Here is a 23,138-nt window from a genome sequence, read left to right on the forward strand (position 1 = left end):
TAACTGCAACACTTTCATAATTTAATTAAAGATCTTAAAGATTTCTTTTACAAACTGTGCTGATTTCCTTTGTTCTCATAACCTTTAAGAATTTAGTATCAAGTTATATCGCACTAGGTCTTGTAAAATACATCTTTTGAATATATAACTTATGCAAGTTATGCAAAATACATATAAGTAGATCGTGATTTTCGTCGGATAAGTAATGTTTATTACAGTGACTACAAATTCTGTCTTCCCGTGGCATATATCTCCATCGCCCTTTTCTATTGGTAATCTATGATGTCTGGACCTTATTTCAGTAATCGGGATACTGAGTCTTAAGCCTGCCGTAGTGTCACTCTGCTTTTGTCTATTGCCTTTAATCCAAATCAATCAACAAAATTGGTTATTTGTCAAAGAACAGGTATAAACTAAGCCCTCCTAACTGCTAGCCCTCATCTAATTTATGTATGGCCCAGACGCAAACATAATATTTGTGTGTGAGCAACGGCGATGCAATGTTTGTTTACAAACCTACACATTCCAGAGCCTCAACTAATAACGTATTCCTGAAAGATTTAAGACAAATGACATGTGTTTGTGTGGTTTTGTTCAAAATGACAACATTAAATAATTATCATACATAATATTTGATTGTATGATATTCAAAATTAGAATTTTGGCTGTGAGCAATGTCTGATGATCAGACTGAATGGTGACACAAAGGAGAGAGATTAACGCCGCGTTATCTGTATGTCTGCTTCACCATCACGCGGACATCGAGAATGGGCTTCATGCATTGTGGCAATGTGGAGAATTATACAATCATAATATTTTGGTGTGCGTGTGCGTGTGCGTGTGCGTGTGCGTGTGCGTGTGCGCGCCTGTCTCTCTGTGTGTCTCTCTCTCTCCCTGTCTCTCTCCCTGTCTGTCTGTCTGTCTGTCTGTCTGTCCTTCTCTCTCTCTCTCTCTCTCTCTCTCTCTCTCTCTCTCTCTCTCTCTCTCTCTCTCTTAAAATAAAAACAAAATGCTAAATGAATACAAATAATTCTTTAGGGAAAAAATTGTGTTTGGAAGCTAATTGCTGTTTGTTAAAAACCGATGAATTCAGTTTCAGATTCAGGGTTGGGGCATAGGCCTGTACCCCCGTCTTAATCTGTGTGTCCAAGAGTACTATGACAACACAGAAAAGGGTTCTCAAAAGTATGTTATGTAGAATGGTTTGGGTGTCTTTCGGAGGAAAAGTATATGGACGCATTCATTTGTTTCTAAATGGAATTTAGGGCGCAAATGACTTGACATCCTATGGAGGGACTGACATATCTTACCACCCCTTAGGGATTCCGGGTTAGGATTGCTTCCCAGCAGCCTGTGCTGGTCGTAAGATAAGACTTGTGGGGTGAGGCTCACTGACTTGATTGATTGCGTGACAATGGACTCCGACGGCGTGGATCGTTGGTCTCAATATCAATCACAGGTTTGTCTGGTCCAGACTGTAGTGATTGCAGGTCGCCGTCATATATCTGGAATATTGCTGAGTGCGGTGTTAAACAACTCGCACGCACGCACGCACGCACGCACGCACGCACGCACGCACGCACGCACACACACACGCACGCACGCACGCACGCACGCACGAACGCATGCAGAGGTTTCTAAACCGGAAACTTATAACCATGATATCTGTTACATAAGTGTAGTCACATGTTATACAATATATACTGAACCGCCAAATAAACGTCACCATGGATAGATATATGAGAAACCTTATTTGTCCAAACACTGTAAACATACTTTGAGACATATTTAAAAGATGAAACTGATCATCAATGTTGAAATTAAAGTGCCAAATGTTCTTAAAGTGAAACATAACACTAGTCTCTGAGAAAATGGCATCACAAGTCAGTATCTCGTGTGTCCGCCATATGCACTAATGACTGCCGTGCAACGTCGATACATGGAATGGATGAGGCGGTTGATGAAGGCCATAGGCACTTGAGCCCACACTCTGTGGAACGCCTGACGCAGTTCAGCTGCAGTTGTCGGCCTTGGTCGGACGTCATTTAGTCGTCTTTGAATCTCGTCCCACAGGTGCTCAATGGGATTTAAATCGGGACTGAGGGCAGGCCATTGTATGGTTCTGATGCCATTCTGCTGGAGTAAGTCTCTTGTTGCTCTCGCAGTATGGGCACGGGCGTTATCATGCTGAAACTCGTGGTTGCGGCGACGTGCAAAATGAGGTATGGCGTGTGGTCTCAAGACTTGATCAATGTACCGAGCTGCTGTGACACGATTCCCTCTCCCTGGACCGATGTTCTGGAAGACCACAGGGCCGACCCTCTGTGCAAGACCAATTCCACCCCACACCATTATGCTCGGACCACCCCACGAGTCTCTCTCAACAACACAAGCATCCGAATAACGTCCACCACGGCGTCGCCAGACTGTCGAGCAGTTTCCGCAGCAGTTACAAAGCGATCTTGAAGATGCTGTCGCACAGTCTGACGATCCTGACGTCGGGTGGTGACCCTTAGTCTTCCACTACGTGTTCGGTCATCTGTAGTGTTGGTGGTCTGGTACCGTTGCTGGAGCCTGTAAATGGTCCTTACATGGACTTGAAATGCATTAGCTACTTGCCGGGCGGTTTTTCCAGCTTGCAATCGTCCAAGGGCTTGGTGTCGCTGATTTCTTGTCAATCTTAGCATGTGGTAGCAATTCAATAACGAATGAATGTCGTACATGTATGTGTAGGAGCACACGTTGCTGTAACAAAATGTCGTGCATGTAGGTGTAGGCACGCACAATGCCGTCACAGAATGTCGTGCATGTAGGTGTAGAAACACGTTTTGCCGTCACAAAATGTCGTGCATGTAGGTGTAGGCACACACATTGCCGTCACAGAATGTCGTGCATGTAGCTGTAGGCACAAAATGAGCATGTAGCTGTAGTCACACACAATACCGTCACAGAATGTCGTGCATGTAGGTGTAGTCACACACAATGCCGTCACAGAATGTCGTGCATGTAGATGTAGTCACACACAATGCCGTCACAGAATGTCGTGCAAGTAGATGTAGGCACACACAATGCCGTCACAGAATGTCGTGCATGTAGGTGTAGGCACACACATTGCCGTCACAGAATGTCGTGCATGTAGGTGTAGGCACACACATTGCCGTCACAGAATGTCGTGCATGTAGATGTAGTCACACACAATGCCGTCACAGAATGTCGTGCATGTAGGTGTAGGCACACACATTGCCGTCACAGAATGTCGTGCATGTAGCTGTAGGCACAAAATGAGCATGTAGCTGTAGGCACACACAATGCCGTCACAGAATGTCGTGCATGTAGGTGTAGGCACACACAATGCCGTCACAGAATGTCGTGCATGTAGGTGTAGGCACACACAATGCCGTCACAGAATGTCGTGCATGTAGGTGTAGGCACACACATTGCCATTCCCGGTTCCAATCCACAGCCTCCCCCGATTATCGACGGTCACGGCAGTTGGTGACCCGATGTCTTGAAAATCCTCCTTGTTTAGCAGGTAGGACAAGAACCGTCCATCCTTACTGACAAGCTGAACATTACATCTCTTGCTGTCGGCGACGATGAGATGGCCCAGCTTGTCGTAACAGATGCTCCTGGGGTACAAGACGCCATCGGGCCCGTGGTAGTCACTCTTGTACTTGAAGGACGGCGTCAGGATAACGACCATGTCACGTTTACCGATGCACATAGCGACCTCGCCGTCAGGTCCTACACTAAAGCTTGGGATGTCAAAGTCGCTGGCGAGCTGTGGGGGGAGGTCGACGTCCACGATGTCCTTGCCTTGATTACAAATGACCAGCAATCGGGGCGCGCCGTGGCACATCTGAGGCACCAGAATTCTTTGTCCATCTATGCTACTAGCTATCGAAGGCATGGGTCCCGGTACGGGGGCAAAGTTGGACCAATTGTCCTGATACAAAATCTTGTTGGTATTACCTTGTATGAACGCCACAAGGAGCCTCCCGTCTGGTCCTCCGGTAATGCTTGCTATGTCGGTTGTAAGATGGACACTGTTCTTACGTTCACCGTTGACTCCAATGGTGAGAAGGGAACGAGGGGTCGCGACCCATACAACCCCATTGGGACCCTCAACAATCCCTCTGACCGACGGTTTAGTGCAATGCATCTCCCAAATATGAAACGCTACTTCTCTTTTAAGCCTGATTTCTCGTATGAATGCCCGTCTCTCTGGGGTATTGGTTACAGGGGGCCACATTAAAGAGAAGGCCACCCGCCCCAGAATATTGTCGGCGGTATTGCAGGTGAACCGTGGGTTTTTCGCCAAGAAGAATTCAGCATGTCCCTTCTGGAAGTCGGCATGTTGGCAGACAGGCGTTACAGATTGCTTCATCATGTCTAGCTTCAACATGACGTCAATCCCATCCTGGCTCGTCAGCACGTGGTCAGCCACAGCAGTGAAGTCAGACGCAGACAGCAACCGTTGTTGTAGGAACTCTTCAATCTGCTCCAGACGCATCACTTCGTCCTCCTTGGTCGCTGCTATCATCTGAGTGAGTTCCTGGTAGGACCTCTCCACCCTCTGGAGCACCGCTGTATGGAGCTTGTCAATCACGTCGGACACCTTCCGGACTTTGTCCAGGAATTCAGCATGGTAGGTCCTCAGATCCCCCATTTCCCGCTCTGACCGACGGACGCTGTTCTGAACCCTCTTTAAAAGTCGCTCTGCTTCTTTTTTAGCATTGTCCACTTCGTCTGTCAGGTCAACGGCCTGGTGGCCCTTGTGTGCTGTCAGGATGCAGTCTCTACACACTGCTTGCTTACAAGTCTGGCAGTAAAACTTGAGTGGTTCGTTGTGCTTATGACAGTCCGTATTGGACCTGGTAGGGACCACAATGTCACTGGTGGCCCCCGGCTCGAACAGGAGGATATTATGAAGAGCCGTGACTCGGAGTCTTTCGTGATATTTAATACAGTTAGTACAGAGGTCTTCACAACAATTCATGCACCTGCCTTCTGCGGGGTGACCTTCCTCACACAACCCACAATACCTTGCCCGAACCACGCCCTCCTCGCCCGGGTGTCCCCCTTCTCCTTCCGCTCTCTGGTTCCCGTCCTCCTCAACCTCATGAACGTGGTCAACATTGACATCACTGTCTCCACCATCATCTGCACCCGGCCGATCTCCGTCTTGACTATTCCGTTGACTTCGAGGAGTGTGTGCGTCACTTTGTCCGCCATCTTGACCTGCGAGTCCTATATCATCCTGCGCATCAACGCCACTGGTAATGTTTTGCGCTGTTTCTGAAGATGTGTCGGCCATTACGATTCTGGTGCAATAAATCGATGCCTTTCAGCAGGTGTAACATAAACTTATGAAGAAACAATCACTTGTTGACTGTCTATGGTAGCCGCCGTGTATCACAGGTCCGGACTTCATAGAGATAACGAGGGTGAAAGATGCACACCTTGATAACGTAAAGATAAAGATACGCCAGTCATGGTATCTATTTGTCTACATTGTGTGACATGTCAGTATCGTCGAGTGCACACTTACGCCTCGTCATTGTTATATTAACGTGATAAGTATTTCCTGATCTTGTTTGTTGTTTAACGCCACAATATTCCAGCTATACGACGCCATCTGTAAATAATTGTCTGGACCAGACAATCCAATGACTGAACGTACATCGATGTACGCAATTGGGATCGACGACCTGCATCCGCCAAGTGTTTTAACAAACTTATCAACCGTCTAAATGCAAGAAATGCAAGGAAGCATAAAAATCATCAGGATACCTTATAATGAAACAATACATTAGTCGCGGTATAAAACGAATTCGATTACAGTGGGCGAGAGGAAACCATGTGCAGCAAGCAGATAACTGAAGTCATGACATGTAAGATTGAGCCTGCCCCTAGGCACAGTGGGAAATCAGTGCGTTGCAAAACAAAACATGGTATGTGAGGTTACAGGCTCGATTCACGTCATGGAATTTTCATATGAAAAATATCAAACCCGTCAAAAATCACCATAGATGCATATTTAAATGCTGTTTATGCAATTCAAATTAAAAACCTCTCAGGTCTAACTTGAAAGTAACACCTCTAACAAGGCTGCTAGGAGACAGCAAGATACCTACATAGATAGGTAAAATTGGTTGTAGGTTTGTAATTCGAAATTAGATCTTTGCTGCTTCTTTTATAACACATTGTCAAGTTTTGTTTTGTTGACATTCAAAACATCAAATTTCATCACAAGAAATTATAATTTTGATAGAGGTTTTCTTCAAACAACTTTTACTTTATGTGCTTTAATATATCTAATGTTCATAATTTTAGATGTTGATACTTATAGGAACCCAAATACCACATGTAAATTCTGGCATCTTGTCCCCTTGCATTGCTGCAAGTTTAGAGAATAACGACCCTGAGTCATACCCTGCTTGTGTGTATCCGTGTCCTATTTCTGTACTGTCCTAGTCTTGCAACCTCTTGAACAGCGAATATTAGTACTGTCGTAGTTATTAGTGATATCATATTGCCTGTCTGGATATGACCAGACGTCAATCACATACTTCATATGTGGGCACATTGAACAGATATATCAGCTGCCACGGCAAGTCGCTTTGAAGAGTTGCATCCCTTGTCTGCCTGATCCGCTGATTCTAGGTTTGAATCCCAGATTGATGCTAGTTATGATCCCTTTGTCTGCCTGTTGTAGGGGTGTGGGGTAGCCTAGTGGTTAAAGCCTTCGCTCGTCACACCTAAGACACAGGTCTAATTCCCATCATGGCTACAATGTGTGAAGCCCTTTTCTGGTGTCCCCCGTGATATTGCTGGAATATTGCTAAAACCAGGGTAAAACCATACTCACTCACTCACTCTGCCTGTTGTACTCTTCTTGTCCTTGAAAAATCCAGCAGACTAATCTGTTCTTATTGTGGGATGCCATACCATACCAATGCTTGTTTTCATAAAAAAAATTATAGCAGTATTCATTCCACATCTTGGTGGTCTATAAATAAACACATTTTGATTTTGGGCCTGGCAAACCAGTGGTGTCCGCGGGGGTCAAAGAAGGAAGGCACACAACAGTCAGGTTACACATTAAGTTAGGCTAAGATAATTGGATGTACTGTTACACATTGTTACCATCCAATCCACATCTGAGTCTACTTCCCGACAAGTATATTGGCATCTAGTCCTACCATGAACCACCAAACAGTCCCTTACAAAAAGTATGTAGTGAACAACAAACCAACATATGCTAATATAGGCTTTATTAGCTGTAAAATACATAAATCTGTCTTAATAATTATTTGGCAATGTAGAATTCCCTGACTGAGGACACGTATGTTGTGGAGAACACTTTCATAAAACACATCGCCATTGTTCTGGTATTGCTCTGTGAGATAACATGGTCAAGTTGTCTTCAAGGAGATTCAAACCTCAGATTATGAACAAAACACACATCTCAAGTATACTGCAGGCTGAACATAATAACAGCTACAAATAAGGAATATTCAGCTGTGAAAATTACGCTCCATTAACTCAATAAGACCATGTCAAAATGTGAGTCCACAAAATTGGTGAGTTTGGTTAAATGCTGATTTGAACAGTATTTCAGTTGTATGCAGGTACTAACTTTTTACCACTTTGGTGAAACCAATAAGCTGGTATGTTGCTCACAAACCTAGACACATGATCAGATAAATTCTCGGATTCAAACCTGTGATCATAGGTTTCTCTCAGGCATAAGAGATTGAGATGTTCACAACTCTACTTGAACACATCCTTCATTAATATCTCCAATCTCAGTAAAATCAGACGATAGCGCTGCGCTCGCAACAGCTACACATAGATCTGAGGACTTCCTATTACAGAAGACATCCCACCCTGTCAGAACCACTTTCTTCCGACCAATCCGAGCATAGAATGTGAAAGTGTGAGTGTATTATACAATCATGCAACACTAAGCATTCCGAACAACAGTTAACGGATACGACTGAATCCGTCAAAAAGGGATAAACATTTGAAATGGAAGACACTTTCCATGGCCTGTTGGAAGTATTGCCATATAATCTTTCCCATTTATTGACAATCAGAATTTTCTCTTGTTCAGTATTTAAATTTTAAAGTGAGAACTTCTTAAAACATGTTTTAAACAGTAGTACGGAATGGAAGTCGCCAGTTTGAAACTGAGTCATCAAGCTCGAGAAAGCTTCTTTCTGATTGGCTAATGTTGACTTCCTGTTCGTCATTTCATAGATCAAAGTTCAAAAAAGATAGTTTTATGTGACTTGTAATGGCTTATGATCATTGTGGAGCAGAAGCAAGCACTAAGATCTGATTTTAATGATATTGGTAAAATCTCCTGTTGAGATCATATTGTTAATGCTGGTTTGAACAGCTAAAACAGTGCATGAAGGATGTCTATATAGAACATAAATGTGTGAAAGCCAGTATTATACTGTATGACGTTTGATTGGTGCCCGATTCCTGCCTTGCCAATAACCACACAGAATAAGTAGATTCACTTTCATCAAACACAACAACAACATTTCACAGCAGTCAAGACAAAACATCTATGATTAGTTTGGCCAATATTAAACATCCCGTGGCAGTGCTTTCATGACTGGAGTACAAGCGATGAGTTCACACCACCAGAACACATCTGCACAAGGCACAGCACTTCCCTCCACCCACTGTCAACAATATCCTATACACTGTGTTGTCACGATTCTTCTGCCAGCTTATAGTGAACTTCAGACAAGCCTCGTAGTTTTTCTGCAGCCTGTGAAAGAAAATATATTACACAATGAAGCTTGTACATCCTATACTGAGCTTTGAGGCATGACAATGTTCTATAGCTCACCTACATTTTTACAATTTAGATCAATTTGAAAAAAATTAAATCTTAATTTTACAGGTCACAAAGGGCCTGAAGTATACAAGAAACATGCTCACTGAATGTCATACTACACAATGGCTAATGTATGAATGGATGTCATACTACACAATGGCTAATGTATGAATGGATGTCATATTACACAATGGCTAATGTATGAATGGATGTCATACTACACAATGGCTAATGTATGAATGGATGTCATATTACACAATGGCTAATGTATGAATGGATGTCATATTACACAATGGCTAATGTATGAATGGATGTCATATTACACAATGGCTAATGTATGAATGGATGTCATATTACACAATGGCTAATGTATGAATGGATGTCATATTACACAATGGCTAATGTATGAATGGATGTCATATTACACAATGGCTAATGTATGAATGGATGAGACAACATCTGAAAAAGATTGCTGAAGCAGCAATACCTAAAGTCACGATGAAATTTTGTAACCAATTTTGAATGAAAAGCTTGGATCATACATTACAAAGGCTGGCATCACAAAAATCACCTGGAAGATTCAGAAAAGACCAGGCTGTTGTGCAACTACATTTACCCAAGAAGGTCATACATCACACCAACACCCTGAGCTGCTAACTGGGTGTTCCACGTTGTGCACAATGACAGTCCATGATCCCCTACTACAGTCGAACCCACCTCTTCTGCCCAGAGATCCCCCTACTACAGTCGAACCCGTCTCCTCTGCCCAGAGATCCCCCTACTACAGTCGAACCCACCTCTTCTGCCCAGAGATCCCCCTACTACAGTCGAACCCACCTCTTCTGCCCAGAGATCCCCCTACTACAGTCGAACCCACCTCTTCTGCCCAGAGATCCCCCTACTACAGTCTAACCCACCTCTTCTGCCCAGAGATCCCCCTACTACAGTAGAACCCACCTCTTCTGCCCAGAGATCCCCCTACTACAGTCGAACCCACCTCTTCTGCCCAGAGATCCCCCTACTACAGTCTAACCCACCTCTTCTGCCCAGAGATCCCCCTACTACAGTCGAACCCACCTCTTCTGCCCAGAGATTCCCCTACTACAGTCGAACCCACCTCTTCTGCCCAGAGATTCCCCTACTACAGTCGAACCCACCTCTTCTGCCCAGAGATCCCCCTACTACAGTCGAACCCACCTCTTCTGCCCAGAGATCCCCCTACTACAGTCGAACCCACCTCTTCTGCCCAGAGATCCCCCTACTACAGTCGAACCCATCTCTTCTGCCCAGAGATCCCCCTACTACAGTTGAACCCACCTCTTCTGCCCAGAGATCCCCCTACTACAGTAGAACCCACCTCTTCTGCCCAGAGATCCCCCTACTACAGTCAAACCTACCTATTCTGCCGTGAGATCCCCCTACTACAGTTGAACCCACCTGCTCTGCCGTGACATCCCCCCTACTACAGTCGAACCCACCTGCTCTGCCATGACACCCCCCTACTACAGTCAAACCCACCTGCTCTGCCGTGACGTCCCCCTACAACAGTCGAACCCAGCTGCTCTGCCGTGAGATCCCCCTACTACAGTCGAACCCACCTGTTCTGCCGTGAGATCTCTCTGAGACTGGGCCAGCATCTCATACCCAACCATGAACTTCTTCACTGTTGCTGACCTCAGCAAGGGCGGGTAATACAGCGCATGGAGCTGCCAGTGCTGGTTGTCTCCCTTTAGACGCTCTCCAGTGGGTGCCCCTAACATGAGACATGAGATCAGCTAAATCATTATCAAGCAATCAGTAGTCACAGTATCAGACTAGGCTCTTTCTTTCTCATTTCTTGCTCATAGCATTGAAATATCCTTAACATTTATTCCATTCACTATTTAGCATATAAACATTATAATGACGTCATGCTATTATTGTTGCATCTGATTCAAAGCCAGGAATTCACTGGCCAAACTGACGCAACTATGTGATCATGCAAAATGTTAGCGAAATTACATATGGACCATAACCATGATAACATCATTGATTCTTCTTCAAGAATCGTGAGTGATGTCTCCATTACTGAATCCTCTAGGTGTGCTATTATCCAAATGATCTTGTTCAAATCACAGATAATATTTCAGCAGGTGCTTGTCCAAGTACTGGTAAATGACCAATATAAGATAGTATTGCAATAAATCGCAAAGAACAATGACGAACTTTGTTTTATCATGACGTCATTTCTTGAGATTTAAACATGCGTTCGCAACTTGATGATGCTGAAATTGGACGATGTTATTTTTTAGAGGGAAGTGTCTAGGGAGTTGTTCGCCATAGATGTAGCCGGGGTAGGCACATAAACGCAGTGGCCGAATGATCGCATCCAAAAGTGGGCGAGATACGACAATTTGGATTTGAAGAAAAGGTGCAGATAATTAACATGAAACTTGTGAGAACACCAAACTTAAACCCCCAGTACATAAAATGGACTTGTCCGACATTGCCGACGTCAGATTGTATTCAGGGAGTCATCAATATTTTCCTGAAGGTAAATGTTTTAAAGCTTCTACATTTTATCGACATCCTTAAAAAGGTTGTACAATATGTTGATATCTCACAAAAGAAATAAACAACTTGTGGTCGTTTATCATACAATAAAACACTGCAGGAAGAATAATTTCCCTGCAGTGTTTTATTGTGCGACAAACAGCTCCCACTCGTCATTTATTTCTCAAGTAAAAACACTACTGAACTATTACCACAATATAATGGACTATGTCCAGTACTACTCACCATGCCAGCCCATGGAGTAGGGAAACGACACCTCGAACATGTTGTCATACTTAGAAAGCAGTTTCTTCATGATCTCGGCTAGCGCTGTAAACCAAGACATAAGGGATGAGTGGGTTAATTGCTACGTTTTGTTCACTGCAGTCAGCAATATTCCAGCTGTATCATGGCAGCCAGGAAATAATCAAATCTGGAACAGGGAAACCAGTGGTCGATAGCATGAACACAATATAGCTTATGATGAAACACAATGAATTATGTCACACATTGTGATAAGATGCTATATAGTGGAGTCGTCACTGGCAGTTGTACAGTCCTAGGGACCAATTCTGCCATGGATTCCACACAGGAAACATGACACAGACAGTTCCATAGTGAGGTCTCGTAGGACATGCAATAAGAAGCTACAGGCCTACTTGAGCCATACTTTAGCTATACTCAAGAAAATATAGCAACAAAGAAAGAGTTTGTCCTCAGTACCTCAGTCAGGCATTAGAAGATTGAAGCCATGTTGTCTGAGGCTATGTTATCCACAGTATCAATGGCTGAAAGATTTACACCTGTTCAGAAGAGCCTGTTATAGAAATAGATTTGTTTTGTTACATTGTTTAATGCCTGTCTCAGCAATATTCCAACTATATGATGGACCAAACAGTAATATTATGACTATATTGTAAGTCATTGAGTCTGCTCCCTCAATCCATATTGTCACCTCTTACGACAAGCATAGGTTGCCATTGAGCTACTGCGACCCCCCCCCCCCCCCCCCCCTCCCAAATCCCCATGTGGCTGGAAACATGTATCCATGGTTACTGTACAGCAACAGGCTGCTTGATGTGATGTGGATTAGACAATATCATCAGTGCTTCAAGTCAGTGTCACACCAATGTTGTTCAGCCACAACTCACAGTCTCTCTCCGCATCTGTGAGGTCTTCAATTCGAAGGACGTGACGTTTGGGCAGCAGCATCGTCTCATACGGCCAGACAGCCCAGTAGGGGACCAGCCACACCCAGTAGTCATTCTCCAGCACAACACGCTCCTGAAACCACACAGACACTAGAAACAACATTCAATACCACAACACGCTCTGAAACAACACAACCACTAGAAACAATGTTCTCCAGCACAACACACCCTTGAAGCAACACAACCACTAGAATCATTGTTCAGCACAACATGAACACTAGAAACAAAACACATCAGGCACAACTTCCTTCTGAAACTACAGAAATACAACAAACAATATTCTCCAGAACACTCGACTTCTGAACAACAGAAACATTAGAAACAAAGTATCAAGCACAACCACTTCTGAAGCAACAGAAACAACATACTTTAGCTTTTTACGCCAATGAATTAACAGAACAGAATATTCTCCATATGAACACACTCCTGAAACAACAGAGTCAACAATAGTCTCATCTGTAAGAATCAGCCAGCACTGAATTGAGAGGAACAGCATACATAGGCGGATCCAGAGAGAGGGGGGGGGCCAAGGGGTCCGGGTCCCCAGCCCACCTTTTGAAAACCTAATGTTGTAGGCAGTTACATTATCTGAGACAGGATCTTGATATTTTGGACCCCTCCCTTCTAAAAATGCTGGTTCTGCCCTTGGCATAAACACAAGCACTGAGTCCACCTTAAGATCAGGTCAACCAGATCCAATGCAAACCACTCACAACTCATTGTTGTATACAACTTTTATGCAACTGAATTCTGTCAAGTCTAAGTGTGCTGAGGCAAATTGGCTACTTACAACATGAAAGTGGACCATCTACCATCTGGCAGCATGTTGGCAAGAAGTGACCATGACCTTACCTTCTTTTTGAGTTCCTTTTCTGTATAATCCACCAGCATGGGCTTGTTGTACTTGTCGTAGTATTCCTTCTGTGTCTTGTCCTTCACAGACAGCTCATTGGGCAGGAAGGAGCTGCACCACACCTGCAACACACCTGCATATACAACACCTGCATACTCAACACCTGCAACACACAAGAATACTCAACACCTGCAACACACCTGCATACTCAACACCGGCAACGCACCTGCATACTCAACACCTGCAACACACCTGCATACTCAACACCGGCAACGCACCTGCATACTCAACACCTGCAACACACCTGCATACTCAACACCTGCAACACATCTGCATACTCAACACCTGCAACACACCTGCATACTCAACACCTGCAACACACCTGCATACTCAACACAGCAACACACCTGCATACTCAACACTGCAACACACCTGCATACTCAACACCGGCAACGCACCTGCATACTCAACACCTGCAACACACCTGCATACTCAACACCTGCAACACACCTGCATATACAACACCTGCAACACACCTGCATACTCAACACAGCAACACACCTGCATACTCAACACTGCAACACACCTGCATACTCAACACCTGCAACACACCTGCATATACAACACCTGCATATACAACACCTGTCACACACCTGCAACACACCTGTATTCTGAACATGCTTGTTTTGTATGGTGTTTAATGCCACACTCAATATCAAAACGCAAGAAATAATCATATCCCCCACCAATATGACAGTTCTGGTAGTGTGCAAGGCAAACAATATTGTACGGTTTTCAAGTTCTGCTCTGGAAATGAGCACTACCACCATTTTCAGTCTAAGTCAGGGTCATTGCTATGGAAACTCGTAAAAATAATTTAAAAAAAAATCCCAATCTATCAAAAGGCCCCAGTTTACCACTAGCCCTATCTACGTGACAAGTATGGTGAAGAAATATTGTACGTTTTTCAAGATCTGCTCCAGAAAGGAGTGAGTGAGTATGGGTTTCAGCAATATTCCAGCAGTATCACAGCAAGGAACACTTGAAATGTGCTTCACACATTGTACCCATCTGGGGAATTGAACCCTGGTCTTCGGTATGACAAGTGAACACTTTAACCAGTAGGCTACCCCACCGCCCCCGGAGTCATGGAACAGTAACACTTAGACTACACAGATTATGAACTACCAACCACATCAAAGTGAAAGAGCATTTGCTTCATTTTACTTTTTAGGTCAGAAAGTCATGTCCTGAATTAGTTCATCCAAGACAATGATTTTAGTCTCTACCAAAACAGCATTGTAAAATTATATGGATTTGGCATCTATGTTACAAATAGGCTTTAGGATCTGGCTTAATAATAATATTGCCATAAATCTATAAACAACCGTTTCAAGATATCCCTTTCATATACATGTATGAGACAAATTCATCATTTCATCACACAATGACAAGGTGAGGTGAAATGGGGTTTAACGTAGCGTCCAAGATTATTGCACATATATAGTGACGTGCATGTACGTGTGTGTGTTTGTGTGGCTGCTTGTACTAGTCCGGACTGATGCCGATTTATAGTGCTACCTCACTGAGATACCATGCCGCAGTTTAATATGAATACCCCACTCAGACACAGTATACTGACTCCGAGCCGACCAGTCCTTGTTTAAGCCCCTCAATGCCGAGCGCCAGACAGGGTAACAACAAGTACCATCTTTTGGTATGAAGCGGTCAGGGATCGAACCCCGGACCTTCCGCTCTCCGGGCGGACGCTCTACCACTAGACCACGGAGGCGGTCCACACAATGACTAAATGAGCACAGATATCGCTCATGGTTTGTGAGTCCTGCTCCAGAAACAAAACATGATAAGGTATATATAATAATAGACTTCTAGCGTTAGTGTCATCTCTTCACCTGACAGTGAGGGTGGGGGTTTGAACAGCCCATCATTGCTCCCTTGTTCTCGAACAGCTGAAAGACGAATAAGATAAGTTAGCGTAGCTTTAGAAAACTCCTTTCCCACTTAAGTGAATGAATGTTGTTTGGTGGCACTCATCACTATGCATCCTACATCACAGCATTCTAGAATCACCGTCAATAGTCCATTCTAGGCAAGGCAGACCAGTGTTTGATAGCATGAGCAACAATCTTGATGTCAGGGACAAGGAACAGGGAAAACATTGTAACCATCCACCTTAAATCTCAGTCTGCTCCCACAATTATCATGTGATGCTGGGGATCTGCCCAAACTCCATGCTACCACTAACACCTTCGTCACTCTCCCGTTATCATCACCGCCGTTGTCAAGGAATAGAGAACATCTTTACTACTGATTTACTTTCTTTTTTTATTTTCCAGATGTATTAAGACCAATGACTAGGGCTGGGAGGATACACCAACTGTGCGATCCAATACCTTCCACAATGCCTTGCTCATGATCCGATACGTACCACGATACTCGCTTGTGCTCTTTTCCGTGGTGCGTAAGCCATATTTCTCATACACAGGAATATGGTGCAATTGATAAAAATATTTACGTTTTCACTACTAATTTTCACTATTAACTTTCACAACTAATTAGTGTTTGGTGCAACAGTTATTAAAGCAAATATTTAAGGTAGAATCGATACTTTTTACTTAGTGTGCGACTGTGATCGATACTTGTATCGAGAAGTAAAAAATCGCAATCCACCAATGCATCGGTGTATCATCCACACCTAGCAGAAGTGTATTTTCGGCGTCATGACAGTAATTATAACGGTCAAAGTTCAACTCCATGCATGGTTGTCAAGCACCAAGCACAGTAGGGAGCTGTGACTGGTGGCAGCAGTGGTACAGAGGCTTCCATGGATGGACTATCTCTGTGAGGAGCTTGCTATTTGGCCCTTGGGGTAACATATAAGACAGATGTCCCTACAGCTACAAATATAGATGTCGCACCTGCACCCACAGGAACTTCTTTCCCAGGTCCACATTCAGCTCCGCCCACGCGTCGACGACTTTGCGCACCTCCTTGTGCGACATGATGGGGAGGGTGAGGTCGGACCACGGGTGGAAACACATCACCTTACAGGTTCCATACGCTGGTGCCGCTTGGAACAGCGGGTCGTCGCTCGGTGCTGTGGAGAGAACACAGAGCAGAGTTCTCAAGAGATGACTTTTGAAAAACCGGAAAGGGCAGATGGTGTAAGTGTTACCATAGTTACCACTTGAATGAGTAGAAACAAAATGTTGTCATGCCTGGTCAACACCTTACTGATGCTGTTGATACAGGACTGTTGGATTCTGATCAATTGTTTGGGTTAATTTAATATTTAAGGGGTCTTCATTTAAGTTGTAAAGGGAAGTAACTTTTATGTTGTTGTTGGTATCGCTATGTGCAAGAGACTGTGCTGTGAGCGGGGGACCGTAGAGGTTATAAAACGGTAATTATGCAATTAAATACAAAACTTCAGTAACCGAGAAGGAAGACATTATTAAAGTGACCGTTTATTTTCATATTTGCGTCTAAATATTAGTATATTCATAGACGTTTCTGCATTACTTTGCAGTCAATTAAGCCGACAGCGCTACCTTAGTATTTCGTGGCAACGGCACCCTTCAACTAGAACAAGAATCTGTTAGAATATGAAACTAAGAATTAGAATAAATGATGAAGTTGAAGAATGATTTGACGTCCTCAATTCTCGAAACCCACAAGGACAATAGGTAATGTACGTATTAAAACCAATACACACAATGTCTGTCTTGTGAAACTGCATCATGTATATTACATTATTAATTCTGATAAATATGAAACATATCTCCTACGTCCAGAAGGATAAAAAATACTGAATATACGTATTACATATACTTCATAGCACATGAAAAACATGTGACCAGCATAAAACTCCATGGAGTGATGCAAGGGAGACAACCCATATTAGCATTTGAAAGAGAAGTTTGATGCAAATAGGCCTTCTGTCGGCCCACGTCTCCTTGAACACCACAACCACCATCAAAGTGAAAACATCTTCTGTTGTCAGTCCAAGGTGTCAATGCAGTTCAAGGCATCATCAGTTCGTGAAGATCGGGGGTAGAATAGGTCTTCAGCAACCCATGCTTGCCATAAAAGGCGACTAAGCTTGTGGTAAAAGGTGACTAATGGATCAGGTGGTCAGGTTCGCTGACTTGGTTGATGCTTGTCATTGATCCCAAATTAGTGGATCGATGCTCATGATATCAATCACTGGATTGTCTGGTCCAGACTCGATTACCGTACTTACAGACCGCTGTCATATAGCTGGAATATTGCTGAGTGCAGCGTTAAACAACAAACAACAACAACAATCAAGGTGTCATCCTGGCTTCCCATTGCTCAACATATATAATAAGTATATACTCCGAAACATTGTGTCTCTCATAATAAAGCTGTTGACATCCATAAATTCTCTTCCTTATGTGTAAAACTTCTTAATGCCTTTCACAGACATGCTTGAACAAATTTTAAACATTTCTAAGTTCCTATTCTCAGTACCAACACAGCTGCTTATACTTTGTGTAATGTTTACAATAACAGAGAAAGTAATAACAAGTTCTTCCCTCAGCTGACATGGAGGGGCGGTCGTGCAGCCTAGTGGTTAAAGCGTTCGCTCGTCACGCAGAAGAAAACAAACCTTCAGCATTATGTATTGCGATACGATCTAAATGGACTTGTATATTGAGACCCTCTTTGGGTTTTATCAATGATATAATAAATTAAAATCTTCATAGTACAGCTGATTTAAGACAAATAATATTTCTAGTAAACACTGCTATTTGTCACTGTTATCCCCCTTGATTATTTTACTCCCCTTGAAGTGTTACTATGGTTACAAATAGTTTCCAAGTCTCAACTATAAGCTTATTCCCATCAAAAGGGGACAAGCCAATGTATGGTCTTGCAACGACAAAGGGCAGTTTGAAAGTGGAAGAAGACTAGCAGAACGTATTACAGTACTGACCTAGGTATTGCAACATAGGTGTGTGTTGGGTTATGTGGTAGGAGGAGAAGAAAATCTAATAATTAATTTATTAAAGACTCTGGTCCAAGATAAGCAGATAATGAAGATGTTCCTCACTGTTATCTAACACAATCTACATGATGCATGTCAATTCTTCTGATACAAGAGTTACCTTCCCTTTATTATCCATAATTGTTATGAACTTTGACCTGTTCTATGTTTTGAACAAGTTTATAAGGAAGACTTATTTCTTTTCTCCCTGTGAAAATGTAAATGTGTTCCAGAAAATCAGAGAAATGATGCTAATCCATTAGCAAAGATGAAACGTAAGTATGTTTGAGTGACACATGCATCCTCTTTTGTGTGGTTCCTGACTATTAAACACACAAATCCCAAAACATTTTATGACAGTTATTACTCCAATGATCAGCAGCAGGTAGACGTGTCAAGACTTAACAATGTTTGATAGGATTTGTAGCAACTTCAAGAACTACCCTGACACTGCATTTCTCTCACTACTGATAGGTGACATCCAGGTAGAACTAGGGAGTATGTCTGTAGAGTTTGAAATAAAGGATGGATCCTTGAGGCTTACTCCAACAGCATTTGAATCTAGAGAACCCCTAAATACTCTGACCAGCAAATTCGGGTGTATTAGACGACTGTGCCACCTACGCCCCAAGATCTTGAAGAATCATCTGTTGTGAACCTGGTTTCTGTTAATTAATAATTAATAAGTTGATAAGGATAAATCAGAACTTGTGCAATGATACCAATATGGAGTAGGTCAACTTACGAGGTGGCGGACCCTCTTCAAGCATGGCAGGGAAGTCATTCTTGAACACGTAGGTACTTTCATAATCTTCATTCACCTACAATAAAGAGAGGGGTGGGTATGGGTTAAATGATCAATAGGAACAATATCCAGATGTATCATGATACATATCACTGTTCCTCAGTGTGATAACTGATGAACCTCCATGGGAAGTAGATGTTTATCCCTTTGGTGAAACACAAAGAACAAACAGGGATTCAAACTCAAGACCAAGATATCCTGGAATGGCTAAGGGAGACAATACCGGAAGTTGTGGCATGCTGGAGTTAGTCAGCTGCGCCACCCATGCTGAAAATAGCAAAAGGTGAGGTGCGGTGAAATAGGTTTTAACTTCGCATCCAAGATTATTGCACTTATATATAGCGACATGCATGCACATGTGTGTGTCTGCTTGTACTAGTCTGGACTGATGCTAATTTATAGTGCTAGTCCACAAAGACCATGCCACAGTTTAACATGAATACCCCACACAGACACAGTATACTGACTCCGGGCCGACCAGTCCTTGTGCTAGCCCCTTACTGCCGAGCGCCAGACAGGGTAACAACAAGTACCATCCTTTTGGTATGACGTGGTCGGGGATCAAACCCCTGACCTTCCACTCACTGGGTGGACACTCTACCACTGGACCACGGAGGCAGTTTACTCGATAAAATAACAAAAGTGTACACTGTACATGTACTACGTTTAGTCGCCATACATAACACAAGTAAAAACATGTTTCACTGACACACAGACACAAGAGTCATTTGCCTTCATTCAGGAGATCTGTGAGTTTGGTTGGAACATTCGTTGAAAGACGGATTTGTTTGAGTGTTGTCACAATGTCATCCCTCTAGTTATCACATTTTATACACAGAAGATATCCACTTCAAAGGCTATAGCCTTATCACTGTGTTACTATTGTTAATTGAGGGTGTAAGTTGAGAACAAGGTGTCACTACTTATGAGTAAATCAATTGCCTTCCTTTGTTTATTGCTGCCTTGAACAGCTGTGCGTGCCGCGGATGTTTTGATAGGCAAATTGGAGACACGTGAGCAGCTCAGCTCAGGGATTAACAGTCTATTATAAACTTAACATTATCGTTGACAGAGTACACACGGGACCACAAAGTGCAGTCGCTTTATCCATTATTTTGTTATAAGCATGTTTGCTATATCCATCAATTTTATACGATAAAATATGCAGCAAATGGCAGTGACCAAACAAACAGTTCGTTTTATCCGTCAATTCGTCATCAACGTGTTTGTTATAAACATAGTTTACTGTACCATCTTTTAACATCTTTTGGTATGACGTGGCTGGGGATCAAACCCCGGACTGTCCGCTCACCAGTCGGATGCTCTACCACTAAACCAAGAAGGCGGTCAAAAGAAGTGAGTGAGTTGGGTTCAACGCCACTTTTGACAGTATTCCAGTTATATCACAGCGTGTCAGCTTAATGTGGGAGGAAAGCCCGAAGTGATGCAGGTCGTAAACGTTTATCACTTCGGTGAAACCCACGAGCACGGGTATGGTGCTGATAAACCTAGAAACATAATCAGGACGAACCAGGATTCCAAGCCCTAATCACAGGTTTCTGGCGTGCCCAAGCGACGCAACTCTGCACAGCGAATTGCGGCACCTTAGACGACTGGGCCATCACAATCACGAAAAGACCTATAACCATGATAACTCTATTAGTTGATCAAAGTAGAAGGTTGACAAGTCATTTGTATTGAGCAGGATACTTTGATGTATCATAACCTCCTGTAACACGATACCTAGCTCATATACCAAACAGGGATACAAGGCACTTAGCTACTATCCTTGAAAACAGTGAAGTTAATAACCACTAGATACTAAAGAAATGCATGAAACAAACTGGCACTTATGAATTCTACATACCGTATTCGACGTAATAAGCGCCCCACGGCGGTATTTGCTGACATATTGGCAAGTGAACAATCCCAATTAGCACCCCTTCTGATTGATCAATGTACACAAGACCTATTTATTCGTGTTTAATACGAACTCGTGTATTATATGCACTCCTTATTATGGGCAATTAAATTCTGGAAAAATATATCTGTCGTATATAAACAGTCATGCCGTCAGCATAAACCACAAAATTTATCTTTCAACTCTGTTTTTTCCACCAAAATAATTTTCTAATAAGAGCCCCCTATTTCTGATTTTGAGAGTGCCCTGGGCGCTTATTACGTCGAATACGGTAATCGAGTTAACCTACCTCTCCATTAGACCGAGTAGCTCCTGGGCACAGGGGATTCTTGGGGTCATGTCTTGGTACCTTCTCTGCTTCCAGTTTTTCGACCTGGCCTTTCCATGGTCTCTTCGCACGATGTGGGGACACCAGTACCCAATCGCCACGAAGAGGGTTGAACCGTATATGCTGATGTTCTAAAAGTTGACTTTTATGGTAGTTATTAGGACTCAAAGGTAAAATAATATCATAGCCATGACAAAACATGTTAATGTATATTAAATACACTATTTAATGTTAAAACCTCACTTATTCACTAATGTGGATAAAAAATACTCTTGACAGACGCTCAAGAAGGATGCTACTCCATAGTTTTGTATTCATTTCCATTCTAGGTCTATATGTGTGCAAAACAAGTGCCATCATATCTTACCGAGGCAAGGGAGTTAACTGACTGTTAAAGTCAAGTTTTCACCCTTGCTGAACTAGGCTGGAATTTCTGGGCTTGTTCGTAGCGCCACCACTGGCTATTACGACTTATGTTCCTTCTATGTCCCTCCTATTGACAATTAGATTCCACCTCTCATATCACTTGCATTTGCTAAAAACAAAATGGTGGCACCCAGTCAAGACGATCTGAACGATCATCAAGATCTATATTTTAATTTTAAAGTGCATCATATCATGTGAGCACCTTGAATCAAAACATGAAAAGATTTGGAAAGTATCTGTTGATGATAAATTTACGGTACAGATGCTTTGCAAATCCTCCAATCAACTGAAATCTGCATGGCAGCTTACGAACAGGATGTCGATTTTGATTTTGATTGGACTATGCATATAACTCTGGAATTCCAGCCTAGTTTGGGAAGGGTGGAAACTGACTTTTATGGTCAGTTAACTCCCTTGCCTCGTGAAGATGGTGCCATCAGTGAACCCCAGATATCATCTCTGTGTAATTGAGGTAATTATTAATGTTGTCAATAACTGAATCCAATATATAAACTATACTTTTGGTAAATGCAACTTGATCACTGTCATGCTAACTTCAAAATGCATCAGAATGTAGCATATCATTCCAAAATATGATGAAACTATGGCAGGGTCACCAATTCCCTATGTCATTGAAAATAAACAGTATTTCATAACACTCAGTACAAGAACTAAATTAATGCTGACCAAAAGACACATAGGCGTACTTCAACTGTTAGCAATGCACTGCGGGAATCAAATTATTATCATTTGGACTTCAGTGAAGCCGATTACTACGTAGGTTTAATGATGCGATGACGTTTCACTTATTTCTGTTACGTTTCTGTTTGTTGTCCCGCACTCAGCAATATTCCAGCTATAGGACGGGGTCAGTAAAAAAACGAGTCTTATCTAGTCTATTTGGCCCTAGACCCCATATGTTTTAACACCTAGTAATATTAATAAAAGTACAAAAGACACTATGTTTCATTCATTAGGCAGTTTTGTAATGGTTAAACTAACCTATTGGATCAAATGTAGACATTGTCCACCAATATATATTCAGAATACACAGAAAATTCTTCACTTGTCGTGTATATATTACATTTGCAAACGTGACAGCGGTGAGGGTGAGACTTCAAGGTCGGGTCAAAGTTAAATGTCAAGCACCTGTTCCGCTTCCTTTGCGCA

At 42.8% G+C, this 23,138-nt stretch overlaps 2 protein-coding genes across 3 annotated transcripts; both read right to left on the bottom strand.

Moving 5' to 3' along the window:
* Window positions 1-2,613: 2,613 nt before the first annotated feature.
* Window positions 2,614-5,432, bottom strand: LOC124147075 (E3 ubiquitin-protein ligase TRIM71-like). Its single transcript, XM_046517682.2, has one exon. It carries the CDS (start codon window positions 5,315-5,317, stop codon window positions 3,401-3,403), a length of 1,917 nt encoding a protein of 638 aa, XP_046373638.2. The 5' UTR covers window positions 5,318-5,432; the 3' UTR covers window positions 2,614-3,400.
* Window positions 5,433-7,262: 1,830 nt separating this feature from the next.
* On the bottom strand, window positions 7,263-23,121 carry LOC124147074 (galactose-1-phosphate uridylyltransferase-like). Of its 2 annotated transcripts, none has more exons than XM_046517681.2 (10): window positions 22,971-23,121; window positions 21,504-21,673; window positions 19,234-19,309; window positions 16,396-16,574; window positions 15,370-15,426; window positions 13,456-13,578; window positions 12,544-12,676; window positions 11,639-11,722; window positions 10,459-10,613; window positions 7,263-8,791 (listed from the first exon to the last, which is right to left on the bottom strand). In XM_046517681.2, the coding sequence occupies exons 1-10, from the start codon at window positions 22,990-22,992 to the stop codon at window positions 8,732-8,734; spliced, it is 1,059 nt and encodes a 352-aa protein (XP_046373637.1). In that variant the 5' UTR covers window positions 22,993-23,121; the 3' UTR covers window positions 7,263-8,731. The 2 variants fall into 2 exon arrangements, with proteins under 2 accessions (XP_046373637.1, XP_048258905.1); XM_048402948.1 differs by having other exon boundaries at window positions 23,053-23,077.
* Window positions 23,122-23,138: the final 17 nt, after the last annotated feature.

This window comes from Haliotis rufescens, unplaced genomic scaffold (genome assembly GCF_023055435.1).
Source record: "Haliotis rufescens isolate VD_foot unplaced genomic scaffold, xgHalRufe1.0.p SCAF_1, whole genome shotgun sequence".
Lineage (NCBI taxonomy): Eukaryota > Metazoa > Mollusca > Gastropoda > Lepetellida > Haliotidae > Haliotis > Haliotis rufescens.